Genomic DNA, 19,737 nt, shown 5'->3' with positions numbered 1-19,737 from the left:
TTTAACGACTATAAATTACAGAGGAAATATTATTTTGATTCTTGCTTTTTAAAAAAATGGATAAGTACTTTAAAAACAAATGATGTAAATGATTACCCTGATGATGTGAATAGTTTAAAGAAAATTGTGAATAATCAAAAGATAACGAAATCCTACTATTCAAACTTTAATTATTCAAAAAATTTTCAGATTCCTGAGAAATCAAACAGTATGAAAATGGTCATATGGTTCTAAAGTTGATCTAAGTATTTTTCATCCAGTGGTAAAATAGATTTTTGACTATTACTTTGATCAAAAATAAAATGTTTTAGTATATGTTTATTCACCGTCGTATATGAAGAGATATGTGAGAAAAATTCACTATTGTGTAACTTGTGTAAAATTTAACCTCAAACTTTGATGAATAAACAAATTACAAATTCTGTTTATGCCCTATTGTTTCAAAATTTTGGACGGATGTAAATTGTCATTATATTGATGTTTTTAATTTTCCAAGTAGGTTTCACCACGTTTGAAATACAACAATTTTATTTGCAAAGTACTTAATTTTCAGGACAAATCGTCGAGGACGACTTCTGTCTTCTATTCACAAATAAGTTGAATTTTGTTGAAAGTTTATTGCGTTTGAAAAACAGCAAGGAATATATTACATTGTAATTACGCATCTTGAATTATATTGAGACTGCTTTTGGTTGTTGGTTTTGTCGTTTATGAATTTGACAAATTACTTTTTCTTTTTGTAGAATGTTCATGTATCTGATATATCTTTAATTACATGATGAATATTGTACATATATGTTCGTTTTGTCGAAGCAATAAAGATTTTGCTTCGTAATCGAATCGAAAAGTAAGAATATCTCCTGACGATCCAAGCGTTAGCATGTACCACAAAATTTTATTTTCGTCACAACACATTATATGTGGGAGAACAATTCAGGTCTATTTTACTCTTTGTGATCTTGTCCATTTTTCATGAAATCGGTATTTCTTCAGGAGTGAGAGTTCCCCACCTCTCCCTTTTTTTACTCACTCGCTATATTCATCTTTTCTGCTTGGTCACGTCTGTTGCGTGGGCCATTATGAAAACGATAATTTTGAATTTTCGTATGAATTTCGGATACTAATATCTACTTCTGTCGTCCGAGTTCTTGTGCTTCCTATAGCCTTCTGAGGCTGTGAGATGACCATACGGGAAGCGAAAATTGCAGGACGTACAATAATCATGATAATATGGAACATATAGTATACCATGAGTTAAGCTTGGTTTCTACGAATCTCACGGTTCGCACGAATTCTGGCGTTCGTAAAGATTCGTAGATGTGGGCAGAGATTCTTACGGCCTTCTTGGGAACAACTTTTAAACTAGAATAATTTCGTTTCTCAGGAAGATCTAAAATATTTCTGTGTGTGTCTGACCGAGCCATTAACGGACTCTGTAAGACCATCGCAGGCTAAACGTGACCTAAGAATTGATGAATGACTGATATAAATCGATGTTTTAACGGAATAGCTATCTATCTATATATCTATCTATTTCAACTGCTTGAATCCATAGATCATGATGATTAAGAGTGTCATAATCTATACCCTGCTACTCGTCGTGTCTTCTCGCACGCATGCTCAGCAATGTCGAAGACGGGTTGTCAATGAATATCAGACGTCGGGTGCTGATGTCATAATAGGTGTCATGCAGAGCTTCTGTTCTACAGATGGAGTGAGATGTATTGGTCCTATGATGAATAGAGAGATATATGAAGCCATCAAGATAGCTCTAGTTGCCCCGCCATCAGGCCTGCAAGTGCCAAGTTTTGACATCGGTAGGAAGTCAATTATAAAAGTAGGCCAATACGTTAGTTAGAACGAGTCTTATCTCAAGCGCGGCCTTTGGTTATGTGTAGGCATAATTATTATAGTCACATGGTGTATGGTAATGTTCATTGCTTTTCATACATCGAAATGAAATTAGGAAAACTTTGAATTCTAGAAATACAACAAATTCTAAGGATTTATATTGTTTATTCTTAATTTTCAATGAAAAGAGTGTAAGGGTACTAGTGGAAATATGAAATAGACCATGGTCAAGATTAGAAATGGGTGACAGGAAAGAATCGATCACTAAATAAGAACAAATGGATCACGTGAATTGAAATAAATGAAATGAGTCAAGAATTAACAAAGAAAAGTGATAAACATATTTGATTTTAGAAAGGTTTTGGTGGACTAAGCCAAGGGCATATCCGGGATTTCACAATGATGAGGTAGATTTTATTTTCTTTACTCCAAATGGACATATTTCCATCTTCACTAACTTCTAAAAGGCGGCTACACCACATAAACTAATTCGACCACACTTCACCCTGCCCCCGGACTAAACGCAGGTAGTTTTTCATTATTTCCAAAATGTGAATACTTCTCATTTTCGAAAGGGTTGGAGCGTTATGGATCCTGCGATATTCCCCATCGGGCCGTTGATGACGTCACATACTATGCCTCTGAGATCGTAGACCAGGTCAATACTTCATCACAAGGGATATATCCATGCCTGGACCCTCCATTTAGACCAGGTAAAGTGCAATGTCTAATTAAAGAGATCGACCAATAATTGCTCATAGAAAGCGTTTTTCTCCAGCATGTCATCCTCGGCTCAAAAGAAGATTGTGTTGAGCATGGTCAAGCAGTGTCGAGGTTTGCAGAGATTTGATCAGTGGCGTGATGAGCCAAAAAGATTAGGGGGCTACATGTGGCGTATTGGGCAGATTTTTTTTTGCTTCGAAATTCCCAGTTTATTTTGTGATAGCTCTATCTATATCAATTTGCATCAGGATTGATTGGACCATATACAAGTGATGAGGCTTTGGTGTTATCCCCGATACTGTCAAGCGCTGAGGTGCCAACGATCAGCCATTCTGCAACCTCCCCTGCACTAAGTGATAAAACGGAACATGGGTTTTTCTTTCGGACTGTCCCATCTGATCGCGTCCGAGCACAGGTAGGTGATGCTGTCTCCTGGAGATCCGTTCAAGAGTTCAGGAGCCCATTGCAGTAAGAACTAAAATCAAACGCAACCTCCAAATGAACTCAACTTTATTTTCAACCAATCAAAAACACCTATTTATGACTTGCGGTTGATTTGTATAAAGTGTTGAAAGTGAATTTTCCCTGCAACAGGGTCCGATGCTAGCGCTTCAATGAGACTGACTCATGGTTGCCATCAGTATATCAGTATTTATTATGTATTTAAAAAAAAATTGTTTTTTCGTATGGATTTCAACTAAAATCAAAATGAACTTTGAAAGAAACATGGTATGAAATAAGGACAGGCTATTAATTAAGCCTGGATATCAGGTACTTGACGTTCTTCATGGTTATTTCCTAATAAAGCCCGGCCCTCTTGTTATTAACATCATCATTTCATAGGCTATGGTGGAGTTTTTCGAGAATTTCGGCTGGTCCTACGTTCATTTGGTCTACAGCGAAGGGTCATATGGAATGACTGGTGCAACAGTATTCAAAGAAGCAGCGAAAGGACGTGTTGCTCTGGCTACATCTATAGTCATTCCATCAAGTGATGATGAATATGATGGAATTGTGTCACAACTTATCGCGAATAAAGATGCAAAAGGTTTGTTTTTACAAATTATGACAAGTTAATGGCAATTTGAATAACGCTCGTTAGGAAAATATTATAATTAAGATGAATTTTACATTGAATTTGTGACAATGTGCATTTCTTATAAAGGTTTACGATGTGATATTCATCAAAAGTCCTCCATCTAAAAATAATTAATTAGTCATCAGTGCTTCATCAACAATGTCATTATCTTCGCAATGATTCAGCTATCCTCGGTTGGCCACGAAGTGAGGTATATACTGTCCTGCATATTAGTCTTGTAACTGATGATGAAAAAGTGAACATTTATTCCTCATACGATGACCGTTTAGTCTTTATTCGAAAACAGACATGCTTATAAGTGTGAGACCAATGCTATTGTTCCACCATGGATGGTTTTAAGTGCAGCAGGTAATTTTTTAAGCAGCTATATACTCACGCAAATGCATTATCAAACAATTTTTTTTAAATCCTTGTTGATTACATTTGGAAAGTGTATTGTAACTATAATTATATTTCGCAGTTGTTGCATTCTGGGGATCGTCTTCGGACCTGTTCAGTCTTCAGACATCAATCCAGTCACGAGGGGATGCTGCTTTGGATCTTCAGATAGTTGGTTGTGATTATGACATCCCTGTTGATATGTTATCGGCTAAGGGCTTCTTCAGTATTTCGGCGGGAGAATTCTACAATGCTGATGTTCAGGTGATTTTGCACTTGGCTCAAAAATGGAAAGTTTGTTATTTTGGAGGAAAATCGAATTTTCAGCTTTCTATCTGATGGCTATTATATTGCCTTTTAAAAATAATCAATTTTCATAGAACGACGTAATTACCAAAAAAAAAGATCAGCGGTCCGCCAGCGGTACAACCGCATGGCCCTTGGAAGGCGGGGGTGCTTGGATGCTGAAGCACCCCCAAGACTTTTCCAGGGGTGCTGCGTGTATCATTCTCTATAGGCAGCACCCCCAGGAATTTTTGTAAATTAGGAAAAATATAGGAAAATTTACGAATACTTTGTAGTGAAAACCCTTCTTCTTCCTTCCTTTTTTTTGCCTGTCAAATAATTTCGTGGCACCAGAAAGGCCTTCACTTTGTAGTGAAACTTTTTTTAGATATTTTTTTTTCATTTTATTTCCTTTTATTTTTTGCTTGTCATATTTATTTTGGTAACCTCAGCAAAAGGAAAAAAATATCATTCCCAGGGTCCTGTATAATCGCACGATTCCTCTTAGGTTTATTAATCTAATCATTATAACTGTACATCTGAAGCTTTAATAGGCATATTTTCAAAACCTTTTTACACTCTAATGAATATGTTGGTCTTGAACCGGTTGAAGACGACTTTATTGAATAAAAAAAGTTTCATTCAAAATCATTACTTTTGTATGTCCGTGATTCGACTGAGATCATGTTCCGATTATATACATGTACATGTATAATTTGTATTCATGTTGGTGATTGTAATGGTCCCTAATTTGTTTGGTAGAACTACCTGACAACGAACAACATCAATATCAATAACAACAAGCCCGCACCCTATGTGTCAACCGCCATCGATGCCGCCCATATCTACGTGGATGCCCTTCGACGAGCGCATTCGGACAAGTGCGGATCCTCCACTCCTGGTATCTGTGACGTCATGAAGATGATGGAGTCGGGTGAATTCGTGGAGATGTACGTCAAGACGGCAGATTTTACCGGTGTCTCTGGAAGAAGGATAGCGTTTGATGAGAACGGAGATCCAGCCGTTCCCACCTTTGAGATTAGGCAACTACAGCTAGAGGGTGCTAGCCTAACGATCAAGAAGGTAGATCCTATATCAGATTATGGTCAATGGTTTGAATTAACTTTGTACAATAAAAAAATCCAAGTGGGAATAAAATCTCTTTTCAATGAACGAAACGTTATTTTACGGAAAGCAATATTTTATCATAATCGCAACTTCTCAATTTCTTCTAAAGCTTTATATTTTTCACAGAATATTGTTCACTTAAAATGAAGTATTCAAAATGTATGCATAGTGCCTACCCATATATTTTTAAATTAAGGAAATGTACTCATTCGATTTTATTTATAAGAAATCGCATATTTACATGAGCTCTGAACGATATTACGCGATCGTAATTATAAAGAGGACGTAAAACTTGCTCTTTTTATTCAATGGACTCTGCGGCGTGCTGGAGCTATTCGTATATAGCCCTATAACCGCGAGCGATGATTACCGATGGGCTTACCGCACTTCATCAGGTGACTGAATTTTTACCAATTAGAGACAAGATTCTTAAAATGTGACATTTATGAAATACATGTAAAATACATTCACTTTTCTCTCGTTTTTTGTTAGTTTGTTTTCACGTTCTCATAATAGTTTTACGTGTTCATTGTTCTACCACAGGTCGGTCAATGGACGGGACCAAGTACTTTGACTGTGACTGAAAATGAAATCAAGTTCTACTCTCAAAATGGAGAGACAAATACACCACCTATGTCGGCGTGTAGTTGTCAGTCATGTCCCGTGGTATATGATCACTACGACATTCTGAACATAGTTGGGATATTCCCCGTTCATGAATCAGGTGCGTTGGTAATTTAAGCCTGAAAAGACTGAAGGCGACATTTGAAACTGTTTAGCCAAATCATGCTACATCTTTTCGATGCTGAATAATACCAATCCAATTTGATAAACTATTAGGAACAATGATTTCCGTTCATGTTACGAGCAACAACGTGACTGAATCAATGCATTGGCATACTTATTATGTTGTTAAAACAATACATGATATGGTGTGTGTGTGTGTGTGTGTGCGCGCGCGCCAGGGTGTGTGTGTGGGGGATGAAACGGGATGGCTCGACGAGTTAAGCTTCTGGATGATTGAAATAAAAATTGAAAAGGTGTAATTTATGTCGCAAGGGCGTTCATGGCAAAACCTTTCAACCCTATCGTATAGCCAGTAGGAACATACCTACTATCATGTTCTCGTGTTACCTTGGTTACAGACTGCTCCACCCTGAGCCACCATCCGGGTATTGATCAAGCCGAGGCGATGCTTTGGGCCATGGATCAAGTCAACAAAGACTCCTCCCTCTTGCCAGGCATGCAGGTGATTCTCGATAGGACCACGTAGTAATTATCATCAATAACAGCATTTCTGACAAAACTGACTCTTAATCAATCAATTCGCAATGCATTAGAAGCTTAAAACAATTCCTTACAATTTATATTTATTACTAAAAAAAAATGATTTTTTTTTAAATGTCCAATTATGTTGTTAATTTGTCTGAGGCGATTTTGCCTTTTTATAGTTATATACTTCGGATGTTAAAAGGCGTTAAATTAATGTTTTATCCCCCACTGAAAAGAAGACGAATAATATATATTAGATATTATTAGATACGATTAATTAGATGATCTAGGTCACGTAACAAAAATATTAGCGACTAGTCGTACGCTTGATTTTTACGGTTGACTGCACATTGAAGTCAATGGAATCAACCGTAGCTAAGCTTTGAATTACGGCTCCGAATTACACTTCATGACGATTATGATATTTATTTTATTCTGCCTTACCTCCGTAATGCTTCTAATCCTGGACTTCTTATACTTTTCATTACGGTCCATCTATAATATAATATCACTTCACATCATTAATATTCGAAAGTGCCAGGACGATGACCATTTTTCTGCTAGTCTCATTTTCATTCATAAACATTTCATTCTGAACCAAAATTTAGCAAATCCTAACTCCACATTTCTTTCAGCTAAGACCAATGCTTGGTGAATCATGCAGCTCACCCGACCATGCAGCATCGGTCACGTACGACTTCGTGAGACAATTCACTCGCCAGCACAACCAGGCCTTTGGGCGTTATATGAACGGAGAGAATATGAGGAATGAATATATGGCCGGCGTCATCAGCCGTGTCGATGACGCTGAGACAATCGAGATTGACCAAGTCCTACAGGTATCGGGGTATTATACCATTATCGAGTTTATTTAAACAAAGATTATATTTTTGTGCAGTTACATACCTATATAGGTTACACTAAAGAATGCAATAGAATATTTGACATTCTGACTTTTTAAAGTTTTACAGGTATCTCGCTTCATATTGATTAGGCTTTGGTCAGAAAGCAAAGGAAAAGAAACAGACCCGTTGTCCAGAGCCTAGGACTCTGGACCTCCGCAGTCAATGCCAAAGCCGAGGGCATAATTATATAAATATCGTTCTTGAGGCAAGCCTTGAAGACCACCTCACTGAATTAAAAAAATGCAATTGACGTATTGTTTCCTTCTTATTTCTGGATCTTGTCCGAGGACCTAATCCGAAACCAAGGTCAAGGACTTCAGAGGCCATGGCCACATAACTCTCCTCCAAGCTGATCATGCTAATTTAAGACAGAGTAGATTCATTGATACATGTATGTCGCATATCTTAATATCGAATGACACAAAGGAGGTATAAATATGGAAATAATAACGGATTTGCCAATATATTTTGAACAACCTTCAACAGCCCCTCGGTGTTCCCCATGTCAGTGACTCAGCCAGACTACCAGCCCTTAGCAACAAAGCAGACTATCCTTATTTCTCGCGCCTTGTAGCGCCAAGTTGTTCGATGGTTACAGCTATATTGGCGTTCCTCAAGGAGCACGATCTCACCTATGTTCAAGTTTTACAGACACGTGATGGAATCTATAACACCACTGCGGCGAAATTCGTTGAAGAGGCTACAAAAGTAAGTGGAATGATGATTTTTCAATTTTAGTCCCAGCAGATGCATTAAACAAACTGACGCCCCATCGATCGATACCGCGTCATTTTGATTTGGTGTCCTCGATGCGACTCTGACATAGGGAGAAATTTATAAAGAGGAAATGTTGTTTATACAGGGATTGGAAACATATTTAATGTCCGAAACATGTTTTCTCATTGTTTCAGTTATCATTTTACTACTACTTATACAACTTATAAGAAATTAAATAAAAAATACGATTTAGAAACACATGAAAATCAACTACTCAACTTAATTGAGATCAATCTCGGCATGATTATATGGTTCGAATCTATGGCAACACTTTGTAAGAGGAGCGGCGTGCATTTGAAAATGAATGTTTTTGTAATAATCTCGCTTCAATAAAAAATTCCTCAGTAGACTTGATAATCACTGACGTATAGATGAGAGGGGGGGGGGCTCCCCCATTTTTTTCATGACCAAGAAATAAAAAAGAGGAAAGTAAAGTAAGGGAAAGAGAGAAGGGTGAATTATATCATTTCCTGAATGTTACATGTATGCCAAAATGTATCACCAAATTGGATTTTTATAATAAAAATGTAGAAATTTTTGCTCGCTCGCAACTTTTTTTACAAATCTTATGCGGTACGTCATATCTAGCCCCTCATTCTTGTTTGGTCATTACGCCACTGTCTATTATAAAGATGGCGACCTATTTCCTTCGAATGGCTTTATTTTTTTAGAATGGTATCTGCGTTGCTCAAACCATCACATTTGAGCCAAACACCGACTTCAACGGGGTCATCGATCGCCTTCTCGCCAAGCCTTCCGCCGACGTCGTCATCACCTTTGCGAATAACGATGAAACGCAGTTCTTGTTCAGTGCCTTGGAGCGACGTGATCTTCCAGGAGAGTTCTTACAGATGATTTATGCATTCACGGCGGATACCAACTACCTTGAGAGTTCGAACAGAGTTATTCATACCGGTATGGTTTAAAAATTGAAAAAAAATAACAAAACACACTGACTTTTGATCTATTCAGTGTTTTTACCTGATATAATTCTCATTAATCTGAGTGAAAATGCACTAAAAGGAAAACCTGCAAAATTGAATTATAACTCGAATTTCAACCTAGGATAGCTTTATTTAATTTTAATGTAAACACCCATGTTTCACCTTATGATGGGGGAAGAACTAAAATTAATTCTTTTGATAACGGGATTAAACCAGGAAAAGATATGAAGCATAAGAATAAATGTTTTCATGCACAATGCTTAGTTTTAACTTTTCTGCGTACTTTTCCCCTTTGTCTTTAGATTCCATTACTCTGAGGCGTAAGTCGACTCCTGTAGATGATTTCGTTGATCACTTCATTTCTTTGACACCCCGATCAACAATGGAAGGAGGACTCTTTGCTGATTCAGTTCACAACACGTGGTTTGCTGAATATTGGATGAATAAGTTCCAATGTCAGTTGGGTGGTGCAGTCATGCCTCAACTGTTCACCACTCCGTGCTCGGGTATGCTGGTATTTTACTGTAACTTGTAAGGTTATCCTGACTCCGGAATAAATTCAGTCACACTATTCTTACTAGCAGTAGTCGATTCAAATGTCATTATGAATATGATTAAGGTGAAAATGAGAATATTAATGACCACTTAGCAAAGGAGCGGAAGTCGTTGTTCTACGCAACGGTAACAATAATGATCTACAGACTCAAAAGCTACGAATTTCTTAAATCAGAAGCCGAAAAATACAATCATGCAAAAGTTTCAAAGTATGTTCGAAGACAAAACCCCTTATTATCGAAGATAACCTAATGTTGGAAATGATAAGGCACATTCAAAGTATTTTAGCCTGTTGTTATGGTATTAAACTATCCATAACATCGCGATTTCTCACCAGGTCTAGAATCTCTTACACGAAGAGATGTTTACACCGCAGAAGGTGTCATTAACGCAGTATACGTCTACGCTCACGCCCTCACCAACCTCCATCGTAACAAATGCCTTGGACCACACTCAGCTGGGATCTGTGATAACATGCTTACCACACCACCTCTGGAATGGGCTAGGTACATCCGACAAGTCAGCTTCTTGAGCAGATCTGGCAATATGGCCCAAGTGTCCTTTGACGAGAATGGCAATGCACCAAGTGCTTTCAACATATTGGCATTGGATCATTATTTAGACAATAAAGTGGTAAGAATTGGTTATCAAGTGTAACACTCGATAAAATTCTCAATAGTAAATTTGTAGGTTTGGAGTTATTTTCTTGACACCTTGACGATTGCAAAATTTCTTTAAATATCATTAGCAAAAACTTCCGAAATGTCATTCCCTATAACATTCTTGCCCCATAACACCATGTATGACCAATAACACAATATATGTACTTTTGTTATGTAGCTTGGTACTTTCGAAGATGACACCGGACTTGTTATAGTCAACAATCAATTTGCTGTTGGCAACGGCAAAGAGTCGACATGCAGAGGAGCTTGTTACGAATGCTCCGACTCCACAGAGCGTGGTGGGACGTATCTTCGTATTCCAGGAGACTTTGACATTACGGCTGTTCTCTGGTTGAGTGAGGAGGGTGATGGCGCCAATCTGACATGCGGAGCGACACGTCCGCAAGAAACTATGGCCATTGAGGTGATAATCTAATTTTCATTTGTAAGCATCTATACATGTTTAAAGGTAAATGCTAGTTTTGGTAACGATATCAAAATGAGTTCGTACAGACTCCAACGAAATGACCACCAAAGTGTCTGTTTGTATAAATAAAACGTATGTGCCAAAGGATTCTGGAAGAAATTGTGTAATTGCTGAGAAATCAGCAAATAAGCACAGGATTCGGGTAGAGCGTCGTGCCCAACGCTCTAAGCAATAATTATACATTGTCCCACGTGCGCTTATCTGTGTTGGGGATCTTCGGTGTGAACATTTTTCAGCGTAGATTTCAAGATTTCACAAAGTTCAGTTAATGTATCTGTACCACATCTAGATCCTCGATGATATACTGACAATTAAGCCTTGTTTTACAGACTTTCTCATGAAATCAGTGTTTACTGCAACTACTGGAATTTCTCTTTAAGTCTAAAATGATGTGCCGAATATATATTCACTTTGCCAGAGAACTTTCGTCTCTTATATATATTGAAAATGTCTTATATTTCCAGGTCAGTATCTGTTCGTTTCCATTCCATGGTTTTCAGTTTTCTTAGGTTACAAATTATATTACACAGTTAATGCAATAGTACCGCAACTAATCGATATTCATAAACAGATCATCAAACATGCCTTGGAAGAAATCAACAATAGCACCCTCATTCTACCGGATCTTAAACTCGGTCTGACAGTGGTAGACTCGTGCGGACAGTTCTTGGTGACTGCTCGCCAGCTCACATCCTTGATAGGTCGGACAGCGTCCAACTTGCCCCCTACTGGACCCATGATGGGTGTTCTTGGTCCAGTGAGAGAGTATCTACAAGGTCATGTTGCTAGTGACGTCACTTCACCTTTCTATATTCCGACAGTAAGTGCTTCCGTGGGTCATGTCATTTGTGAAAGTTACTCCATTGTGACAGGGGTGGATGAGGATATCAGTACTCCGTCTCATTGTTTGAATTTGAGTAGCGAGGTTTGTCAATAAGCATTCTTCCACCACCACCACCTTTCAGTCTTCTATTTGTTCTTTTGTTAAGTTGCATTATATTTTCTTTATCATTTCAAGTTTTGATGTTTTTAAATCAGCTATTTATACATGTATATACCTGTAAACAGTAAATTGTGCACAATTCAGCCTTTTGGCTGCAACGTGCAATGATTTTGAATAAAACCTTTTCAATTCAATTCAATTAAATCTTTTATGATTTTGATAAGGGATAAAAGCTACCTACTTAAGGTAGGGCCGGCACTAGGATGACTTTGTTAGGGGATGGAGGGGGGGGGGGGCTTGGCAAGAAGACCTAAATATGACGTCATTTTTTTCTTCTCCGAATTGAATTAGACTTCTATCGGTATTGGCCCAGGCCCCATCTTCCTTCTTTCTTCGCTTTTCTCCCTCCTTTTTCTCTTTCCCACTGTTTCACTAGTGAAATATCATATGGGTGCCTGCCCCTGCCCTTGCCCCTGACCTTTCGGTAAATTTCGATTAATGATGGTCCTTATAAGGTTAATTCAATCTCATAAAATGTTTCATAAACCCTCCAACCATTTTAAGAACAAAAAAATGACTTTTGTCAAGGTAAGCATTCAGAGAAAGAAGGTGGCTATTTAATGTGAGAAAATGATGAAAGAATGATGATGATGATTAATTAAAAATATCTTTTTGTAAACCGTTTTAGTGATTCAGAAATATTTTGGATTTCAAACCCTAGATTGGTTTTACGCCAGCTAGTCCTTCTGTGTTCAGCGACGAGGGACCATATCCGGCATCATCTCTGCTCAGCACCGCGCCAGCTTACGATAACGAAGCCCTGGCTGTCGTGGACATACTTAAATATAAAGGATGGCATCACGTGATCTTTGTCTATTCACATTCCTACTACGGCCACGCAGGTATGATCAAAGGATATTTCCAATGTTCATTAAATGATATATTGAAAATAGCACAATTAATTATCTAATACAAAACACCCTGCAATAATTGGAAGGAATTTCGATACGGGGGAAGACCAAAAATGTAATGAAATATCAGTTTGAAATCGTTTTCACAAATAAGTCTTTTTTTGAAATATATATTGCTTTGACCTGTTGCTTCGGCCATTATTTACCTCATGTGTGATAAACAATATATACAAGAAACCTGTTTACATAAATAATGGATTTTTGTTATCACGCCTTATTCCGAACTGTGATTGATACAATTATGTAAATGAATATATGTAATCCTGAAAGGACAAGTCCACCCCAACAAAAACTTGATTTGAATAAAAAGAGAAAAATTCAACCAGCATAACACTGAAAATTTCATCAAAATCGGATGTAAAATAAGAAAGTTATGACATTGTAAAGTTTCGCTTCATTTCACAAAACAGTTATATGCACATCTCGGTCGGTATGCAAATGAGGGAACTGATGACATCACTCACTCACTCACTATTTCTTTTGTATTCTATTATATGAAATATTATGATTTTCTCGTCATTGTCATGTGAAATGAAGTTTCATTCCTCCCTGAACACGTGGAATTCCATTATTTTAACATTTTGTGCTTCAGGCAAGGAGGTCCTAATCATCGAATTCGTAAAAATTGAAATATTGTATAATTGAAACAATAAAAAAAACAAAAGAAATAGTGAATGAGTGACATCATCGACTCTCTCAGTTGGATGTAACTGGCTCGTTCATATAACTATTTTGTTAAAAATAAGCGAAACTTTGAAATGTCATAACTTTCTTATTTTACATCCGATTTTGTGGAAATTTTCAACATAATGCTTGTCTGATTTTTCTCTATTGATTCAAATCAACATTTTTCTGAGATGGACCTGACCTTTAATGATCAAACTGCAATAATATTAATTTATGTTTTACAGGAACACGATATTTAGATGAAAGTAAAAATCAGGCTGACGATATTAGCCAGACGAGCATTGTTTTGTAAATAACAATATCAATTCACTAAAACATGCATATTATTTCTACTCACAGGCAATGATTCTTTCAACAAGGCTGCAAGAGCTAGTGGTATCTGTGTTCGTGATAGTATTGGAATCGACCTAGACTCACCACAGAGTGTTCACAACGACATCGTCCAGATGATCAGGGATTATGGAATCACCGTCGTCGTCGCTTTCGTCGAAAGTACGTTAGCATTTAAATTCTGATATAGTTCAACAAAACATGATATTTCATTTTTGTGTAGAAAACTTTAAATGTTAAATAAAATTTGGAGTGTAGGTTAGTGCTTTCGGGTGACAATACCACCGTCTCTTTTCTTTAATGTCTCATCGCCAGGTACTGATGCCCGCAACCTCCTGACTGCTGAGATGGAATCTTCACAGGGACCTAGTGATAAGATCACGTGGGTGGGTTCTGATAAGTGGTTCACTGATCCTGATGTTGACGTCACAGCTGGACTAGAAAGGGTCGCCCGTGGTGCCATAGTTGTCACCAACTACATAGTTGATTACAGTCCTCTCAAGGAACATCTTTCTAATCTAGGTAAATGTCATTGTGTTTAAATTAATGGTATCATCTATGATCTACATAGTTTTGGCATTCTTTGTTTCTAATGAGTGTAAGATGAACGATTATTATTATTTGATATCTCTCAGGATATTCCAGAAAAAAAATAAATGAGAATTTCCTTACTATCAAAACCTAGAGGCAAGTTCGTTGTAACTACTGAAAGTACTCGTTTACCATCTCTGGTACTATTATTTATTAGAAGTTGCAATTGACATGATTGGATATATTTTAAAGAGAAAATCAACGTGATGTGTTCCCTACATAAATTTAAGCGTACTCCAAGCTAATAACTAGCTAGCAAACAGTACATGCTTGATAGAATAATGCATGACTGTTTATCTGCACGTCTATTACAAGCTTGTTAACCTAGTTAGTCATTAGTTAGCTGCTAGATTTAAATTTTTGTGAGGGTCCTTGTTTGTGGCCTATTATTGGATGTCGAATTGGTCCCCACATTGTATTACATGTGAAAAGTATCAGATATGCTCTGATCTCATCACCTTAAATATTTCTCGTTTCCAAATGCTCTATAAAAAAATCTTTTTAATTCTCAATCGATTCATCCCGATTCAGACCTGGTCAAAGAGACAAATGAAAACCACTGGCTTCGTAATTACGTCACTGATGAATTGACCAATGGCTGCACTTCTTTAGAATGCATCGAATCTGTCGACCTCGGGAAACAGGGTGTGATCCCACCATATGCTCCAACTCTAATCAACGCGGTTCATGTTCTCGCACAGGCCATTCACAACAAGATTCAGATTCTATGTGGAAACGGTAGGTATCTCTAATGGCGGGAAATTATCCTTGAATATTTCAGGAGTGATGTATTAATGCCACAAAAAAATCAACACCTGGGATTTCCAAGGTGAAAGCCAAAAGAGTTTGATCGACTCTCTATTTTGGAACCCATATGAACCAGGAAATATCATTGATAAATGTTACCATTGTCTAGACTTGTTTTTTTTTCATCCATTGTTCCTAATTATTTGACGTAGGTTGATTTCGTAAAATTTCGTTACTTCAAAAAAGAAATATGCATCATAAAAATAAGAAAGAAAGGAATCGTCATGATTGTCTATAATCATAATTTCCTAAAGGCAATGTGTTCTGGTATTCACAACACTAGTTTTATAATCTTCATCTTCATCATAAATGATGACGATATAATTTTAATAAAGCAATGCGGACAATAAACTTCTTGATACTCTCCGCGTCATTTTTTTATCGCGTGTTATGTGCTTGGATGTGTGTAGGCCAATCGATAGATGGAGTGAAAACGTCTACCTCCTTGAGAAAATGAAAAATATCTTTTAGTTTCGCAATGAACCGAAGATCTATGTATGATGGACATGTGCGTCAGTGGCACCGGGACGTTTAGTCAAGATTTGGAGTGGCGAGCTACTATCTGTTATCAATGGTTCGACCCTTCTGCATGAAAACACTTTCAGTGTCTCTATGATCATCTTCCTGTCAATTTATTACTTCGGCTTCAATATTTTTTTTCCAGGTGAATTTGTTGGCCATGAGTACAAGCGATCCGACTACCCAAACCTAATCAATGTCTCCGTTCCGCTATGCCCTGAATTCTTCGATGCATCATGGCACGATCTTCTGCATGCTGTCAAAGATGTTTATGTGTTTGAAGGAGCAGGACGACGTCCTTTCTGGTTTGAGAACCGTCAGGGTCCTGCTGAGTATTCTATTATCAACTTTCATGGTGAAGGGTCTTCTGGACGCTTCGAGACGGTAAGAATAAAATCATTTTCTAACGTTAAAGCAAGGTTACCTCCAGAAATGTCGAGCAAAAAAAGGAAATGTTTACATCAAATTCTCAGTTATCAACAATCATGGATATGTCACATCAAGATTACCCAAACAACAAAGTTTGTTCTCTAAGATGTTTGAACAGAGGAATCAGAGCTCAATTCTTGATAATAAAACCCGTTTTAAGATTGAAAATGGCAAAGTTGGTTAACTATTATTTTAATCAGGTTGTTTCTTATATCAATATGAACCCTGTCGTCTCTGTAGAGAATTAAGAATCAAGAATTCATGTTTTTATTTCAGATTGGTGAGTGGATAAGTGGAGAACTGACCATGGAAGATGACATGACCTACCTCTACAATGAAGCCGCTAATCAACCCATCAGTGCTCCAGCTGAATGCCCTTCTGTTCTTGCTGAATGTCCTACAAGGGTACCAGAAGACCAACCTTCTGGATGGGCATGGAATACCAACATGGAGTCCTGGAGCATCATTGTGTTGATTGTAACTACTATTGTCGGATTTCTTTGTTTAGCTACCATTGTTGTCATCGTTGGGCGACGTGACTCAGCTGTGATCAAGAGTTCTAATCCATTCCTGGTGTCCATGTTGGCCATAGGAATCATCCTCATGTACCTCAACAATATCTGGTACATGGTGTCCCCTGTTGAGTCCGCGTGCGGTATCCAACGTTGGATGACCAGTTTTTCATATTCAGTTGTCTACGCTGTCCTAGTTACCAAGACAATTTGCGCCAGCTTCCTGGCCCGTAACGATAGCGCCACCAAGTCCATCCTTAAAAGCTTTCCCATGCACATTGTGCTGTTCTGCGTGTTGCTTGGTGCCGAAGTCATCCTTGTGACTGAATGGCTGATCCTCGATGCTCCCGCCGTTGATGCAGCCTATGAAGTTAACCGATTCGGATGTGAGATATTTGTGGGTCAGACCTGTAACCATGACAATACCAGCATCATTGCTTCGATGATATACGTGTACATCCTCGTCTTGACGACCTTTGTCATGTCACTCTTCTCGTCCAACCGTCTCCGAGGAATGGCTAAGAAGGAGAACAAATTCCACCTCCTGACAAGTCTCCTCAGTATCTGTTTCCTTGTGTCTTGGCTCTGTTGCTACACTCTCCTCCCTCAGAAGAACTACCAGACACCGGCCATTCTCATCGGAATCACTGTGGATGCTACTGCCATTTTCCTCTGCAACATCGTACCCAAGATGATGCTCTTCTTCAATGGGGATGAAGATGACATGTCTGAGGCATCGGATGTCACCGAGACCTACAAGGAAAAGTCGGGCTTCGAGAACAAAGGTACAGCTTTCCAATCCTCATTTTGGCTTTTGTTATGGGATTCAATTTTATACGTGAGTGTTAAGTTATAATCAAATTTCTTTCCCTGGTATTTTCCAGTGTCTCGATTATGTTTACGTGCAATTAACCCTGTTCTTGGACTTGGACGTCTACTCCTTGACCTTGGTCATGGCCTAGGAGTTCTTGGGTCATTGACCTTGGTCCCTTTACTTTGCCATGGACCTCGTACACTCTGCCCTCTGCTGTAGACGTGGCTCGGTTTTCCAGGCATGCATGCGCTCATGCTGGTTACATATTATGAATACTCATATTATGAACAACTTGCCAACTTGATCTGGAGGGTCTTAGTACCAAACTTGTGGATTGCAGAGTTCATTTCTTTAATTCAATTCAATTTTATTTACTATTTTCATTTTCAACAGAAGAACAAAGTAATGTGATCAAAATAGTCCATGGTCATGATGGTTAAAACGTGAAAAAAATATTACAATGGTAGTTGCTAATGGGTTTAATGACATTTGCTCCGGCGACAGCTGCTCCGATGAAAAGTCTGCGCGTTAAGCCAAATTATCATTCAACACTTTATCATCCCTAATCCTTATCTTTCACATTATTCTGAAGCAAAAAAAACTCTATTACAATCATAACTCTAAGCGTATTCCCTCTGAGATATTATCACCGGAGAAAATGTCACAGGAGCAAATGTCGTGTCACTTGCCAATATTGGTAGGGTTACAGTCTATGCATTGGGGCTCAGAATATTTAAAGGGAATTTTAAATTCAAGTTTGTGAGAGAAGAACCAAGTACTGTCTATCACCTTCCACAGGAAAAGTGCAATAATAGAATAATCAAGAGTGCTAAATTAAACATCATTGAAATGAATTGCTCTATGCACCATCGGAATGAATACACGACACGCGTCTGCCACTCATGAAATAATAAACAATGTAATTCAGTAATTGTGTATAGATTACATTCGCATGAATTTACCTGCAATAAAGTTTATTATAACTTAAACGAAATTTCAATTTATTTTCTCTACAGGAATGAACGAATCTGATGACCAGACCCCGCTGTAGGCAAATGTTACCCGTCCGAACTCTTTTCGAAGGGCTGAATCGCTACATCTCCGAGTTCCCTCTCTCCATTAGCCACTATTATTTTCTTTCCAAAGTACTCATGCTTCCTTGCTACTTCTGCATATCTGCTATTCTTAATAATGACCAAGGTATCACATACTTATATTCCCAAGAAATATTACAACAATCTCTTTTATAATTTGTGTATTGAAATATGAAAGAAATTAAGTTGTGCCGATTATCTCATCACATGAATTAAGATTGTGATAGTTTTATTAGTAATTACACTTTATCTTAAATTATGTAAAACAATTTACTATGCTGAAGTTAATCTTTGATTCAATACAGGACAAAAATGTATTATATATGCAATGTTTAGTACACATTACCACCGTGTCCTATTCAAACTATGTTATGAAAAATAACTCTTAACCGAGTATTAACAATCGAGATTTGTCTTCTCAAGTAGGGTTCATTTTAATTCAATGAATTAATAAAATTTACCAGTGCAAAATTGAATACCTTCTTCTAATTTGCACTTATCTGTTTCTAGTTTTTTTTTCTAACAAAATTTATCATGAAGAATTACATTACATGAAAAATTGCGTGGATAAGTTTATTGAAGAGCGTTTGATTCAATAAAAAAAGAAACCTGCGTTAATATACCGTATTGTGTAATTACTGCATGCAATTGATGGGAAAAATCTGTAAAATTAAGAATTTGAACATTATTAAAAGTCTACCTGTAATATCAACTTTGGATTATCAAAATGTATCTACCATGCATGTATTTCGTGTTTCTACTTTTCTGTAAAATGAAATGGAATAATGAAAATGATGTATAGGAGAATTATGGTGAACTTCATACATTTAATATGGGAGTACGTTTTATGTTTGCATATTAGTACGACATTATATATTTCACTTACCTTATTGCATTTATGTTTATCTGTTAAAAAAAATTGGTACTCTTGGCGCATATTGTATACTTTGTTTAATCAACGATATTAATTGATT

The 19,737-nt window shown here is 37.4% G+C and overlaps 1 protein-coding gene across 1 annotated transcript; it reads left to right on the top strand.

The window, feature by feature from the left end:
• The first annotated feature begins 1,558 nt into the window (after window positions 1-1,558).
• Window positions 1,559-19,249, top strand: LOC121408509. Its single transcript, XM_041599992.1, has 22 exons — window positions 1,559-1,817; window positions 2,427-2,564; window positions 2,823-2,989; window positions 3,418-3,622; window positions 4,134-4,315; window positions 5,099-5,419; window positions 6,008-6,188; window positions 6,610-6,713; window positions 7,372-7,575; window positions 8,128-8,349; window positions 9,090-9,333; window positions 9,665-9,868; window positions 10,255-10,550; window positions 10,758-11,003; window positions 11,638-11,886; window positions 12,731-12,911; window positions 14,007-14,159; window positions 14,313-14,519; window positions 15,120-15,326; window positions 16,060-16,298; window positions 16,620-17,640; window positions 18,686-19,249. The coding sequence occupies exons 1-22, from the start codon at window positions 1,559-1,561 to the stop codon at window positions 18,718-18,720; spliced, it is 5,265 nt and encodes a 1,754-aa protein (XP_041455926.1). The 3' UTR covers window positions 18,721-19,249.
• The last annotated feature ends 488 nt before the right edge of the window (window positions 19,250-19,737 follow it).

Source organism: Lytechinus variegatus, chromosome 2 (genome assembly GCF_018143015.1).
Source record: "Lytechinus variegatus isolate NC3 chromosome 2, Lvar_3.0, whole genome shotgun sequence".
Classification (NCBI taxonomy): Eukaryota; Metazoa; Echinodermata; class Echinoidea; order Temnopleuroida; family Toxopneustidae; genus Lytechinus; species Lytechinus variegatus.
This window is presented reverse-complemented; position numbering and strand designations above follow the sequence as displayed.

Coding starts and splice junctions, on each gene's coding strand:
- LOC121408509 (XM_041599992.1), top strand. CDS start 1,559: ATGATGATTAAGAGTGTCATAATCTATACCCTGCTACTCGTCGTGTCT. Junction 6,189..6,609: donor ATTCCCCGTTCATGAATCAG/GTGCGTTGGTAA, acceptor CCTTGGTTACAG/ACTGCTCCACCCTGAGCCAC. Junction 9,334..9,664: donor GAACAGAGTTATTCATACCG/GTATGGTTTAAA, acceptor CTTTGTCTTTAG/ATTCCATTACTCTGAGGCGT.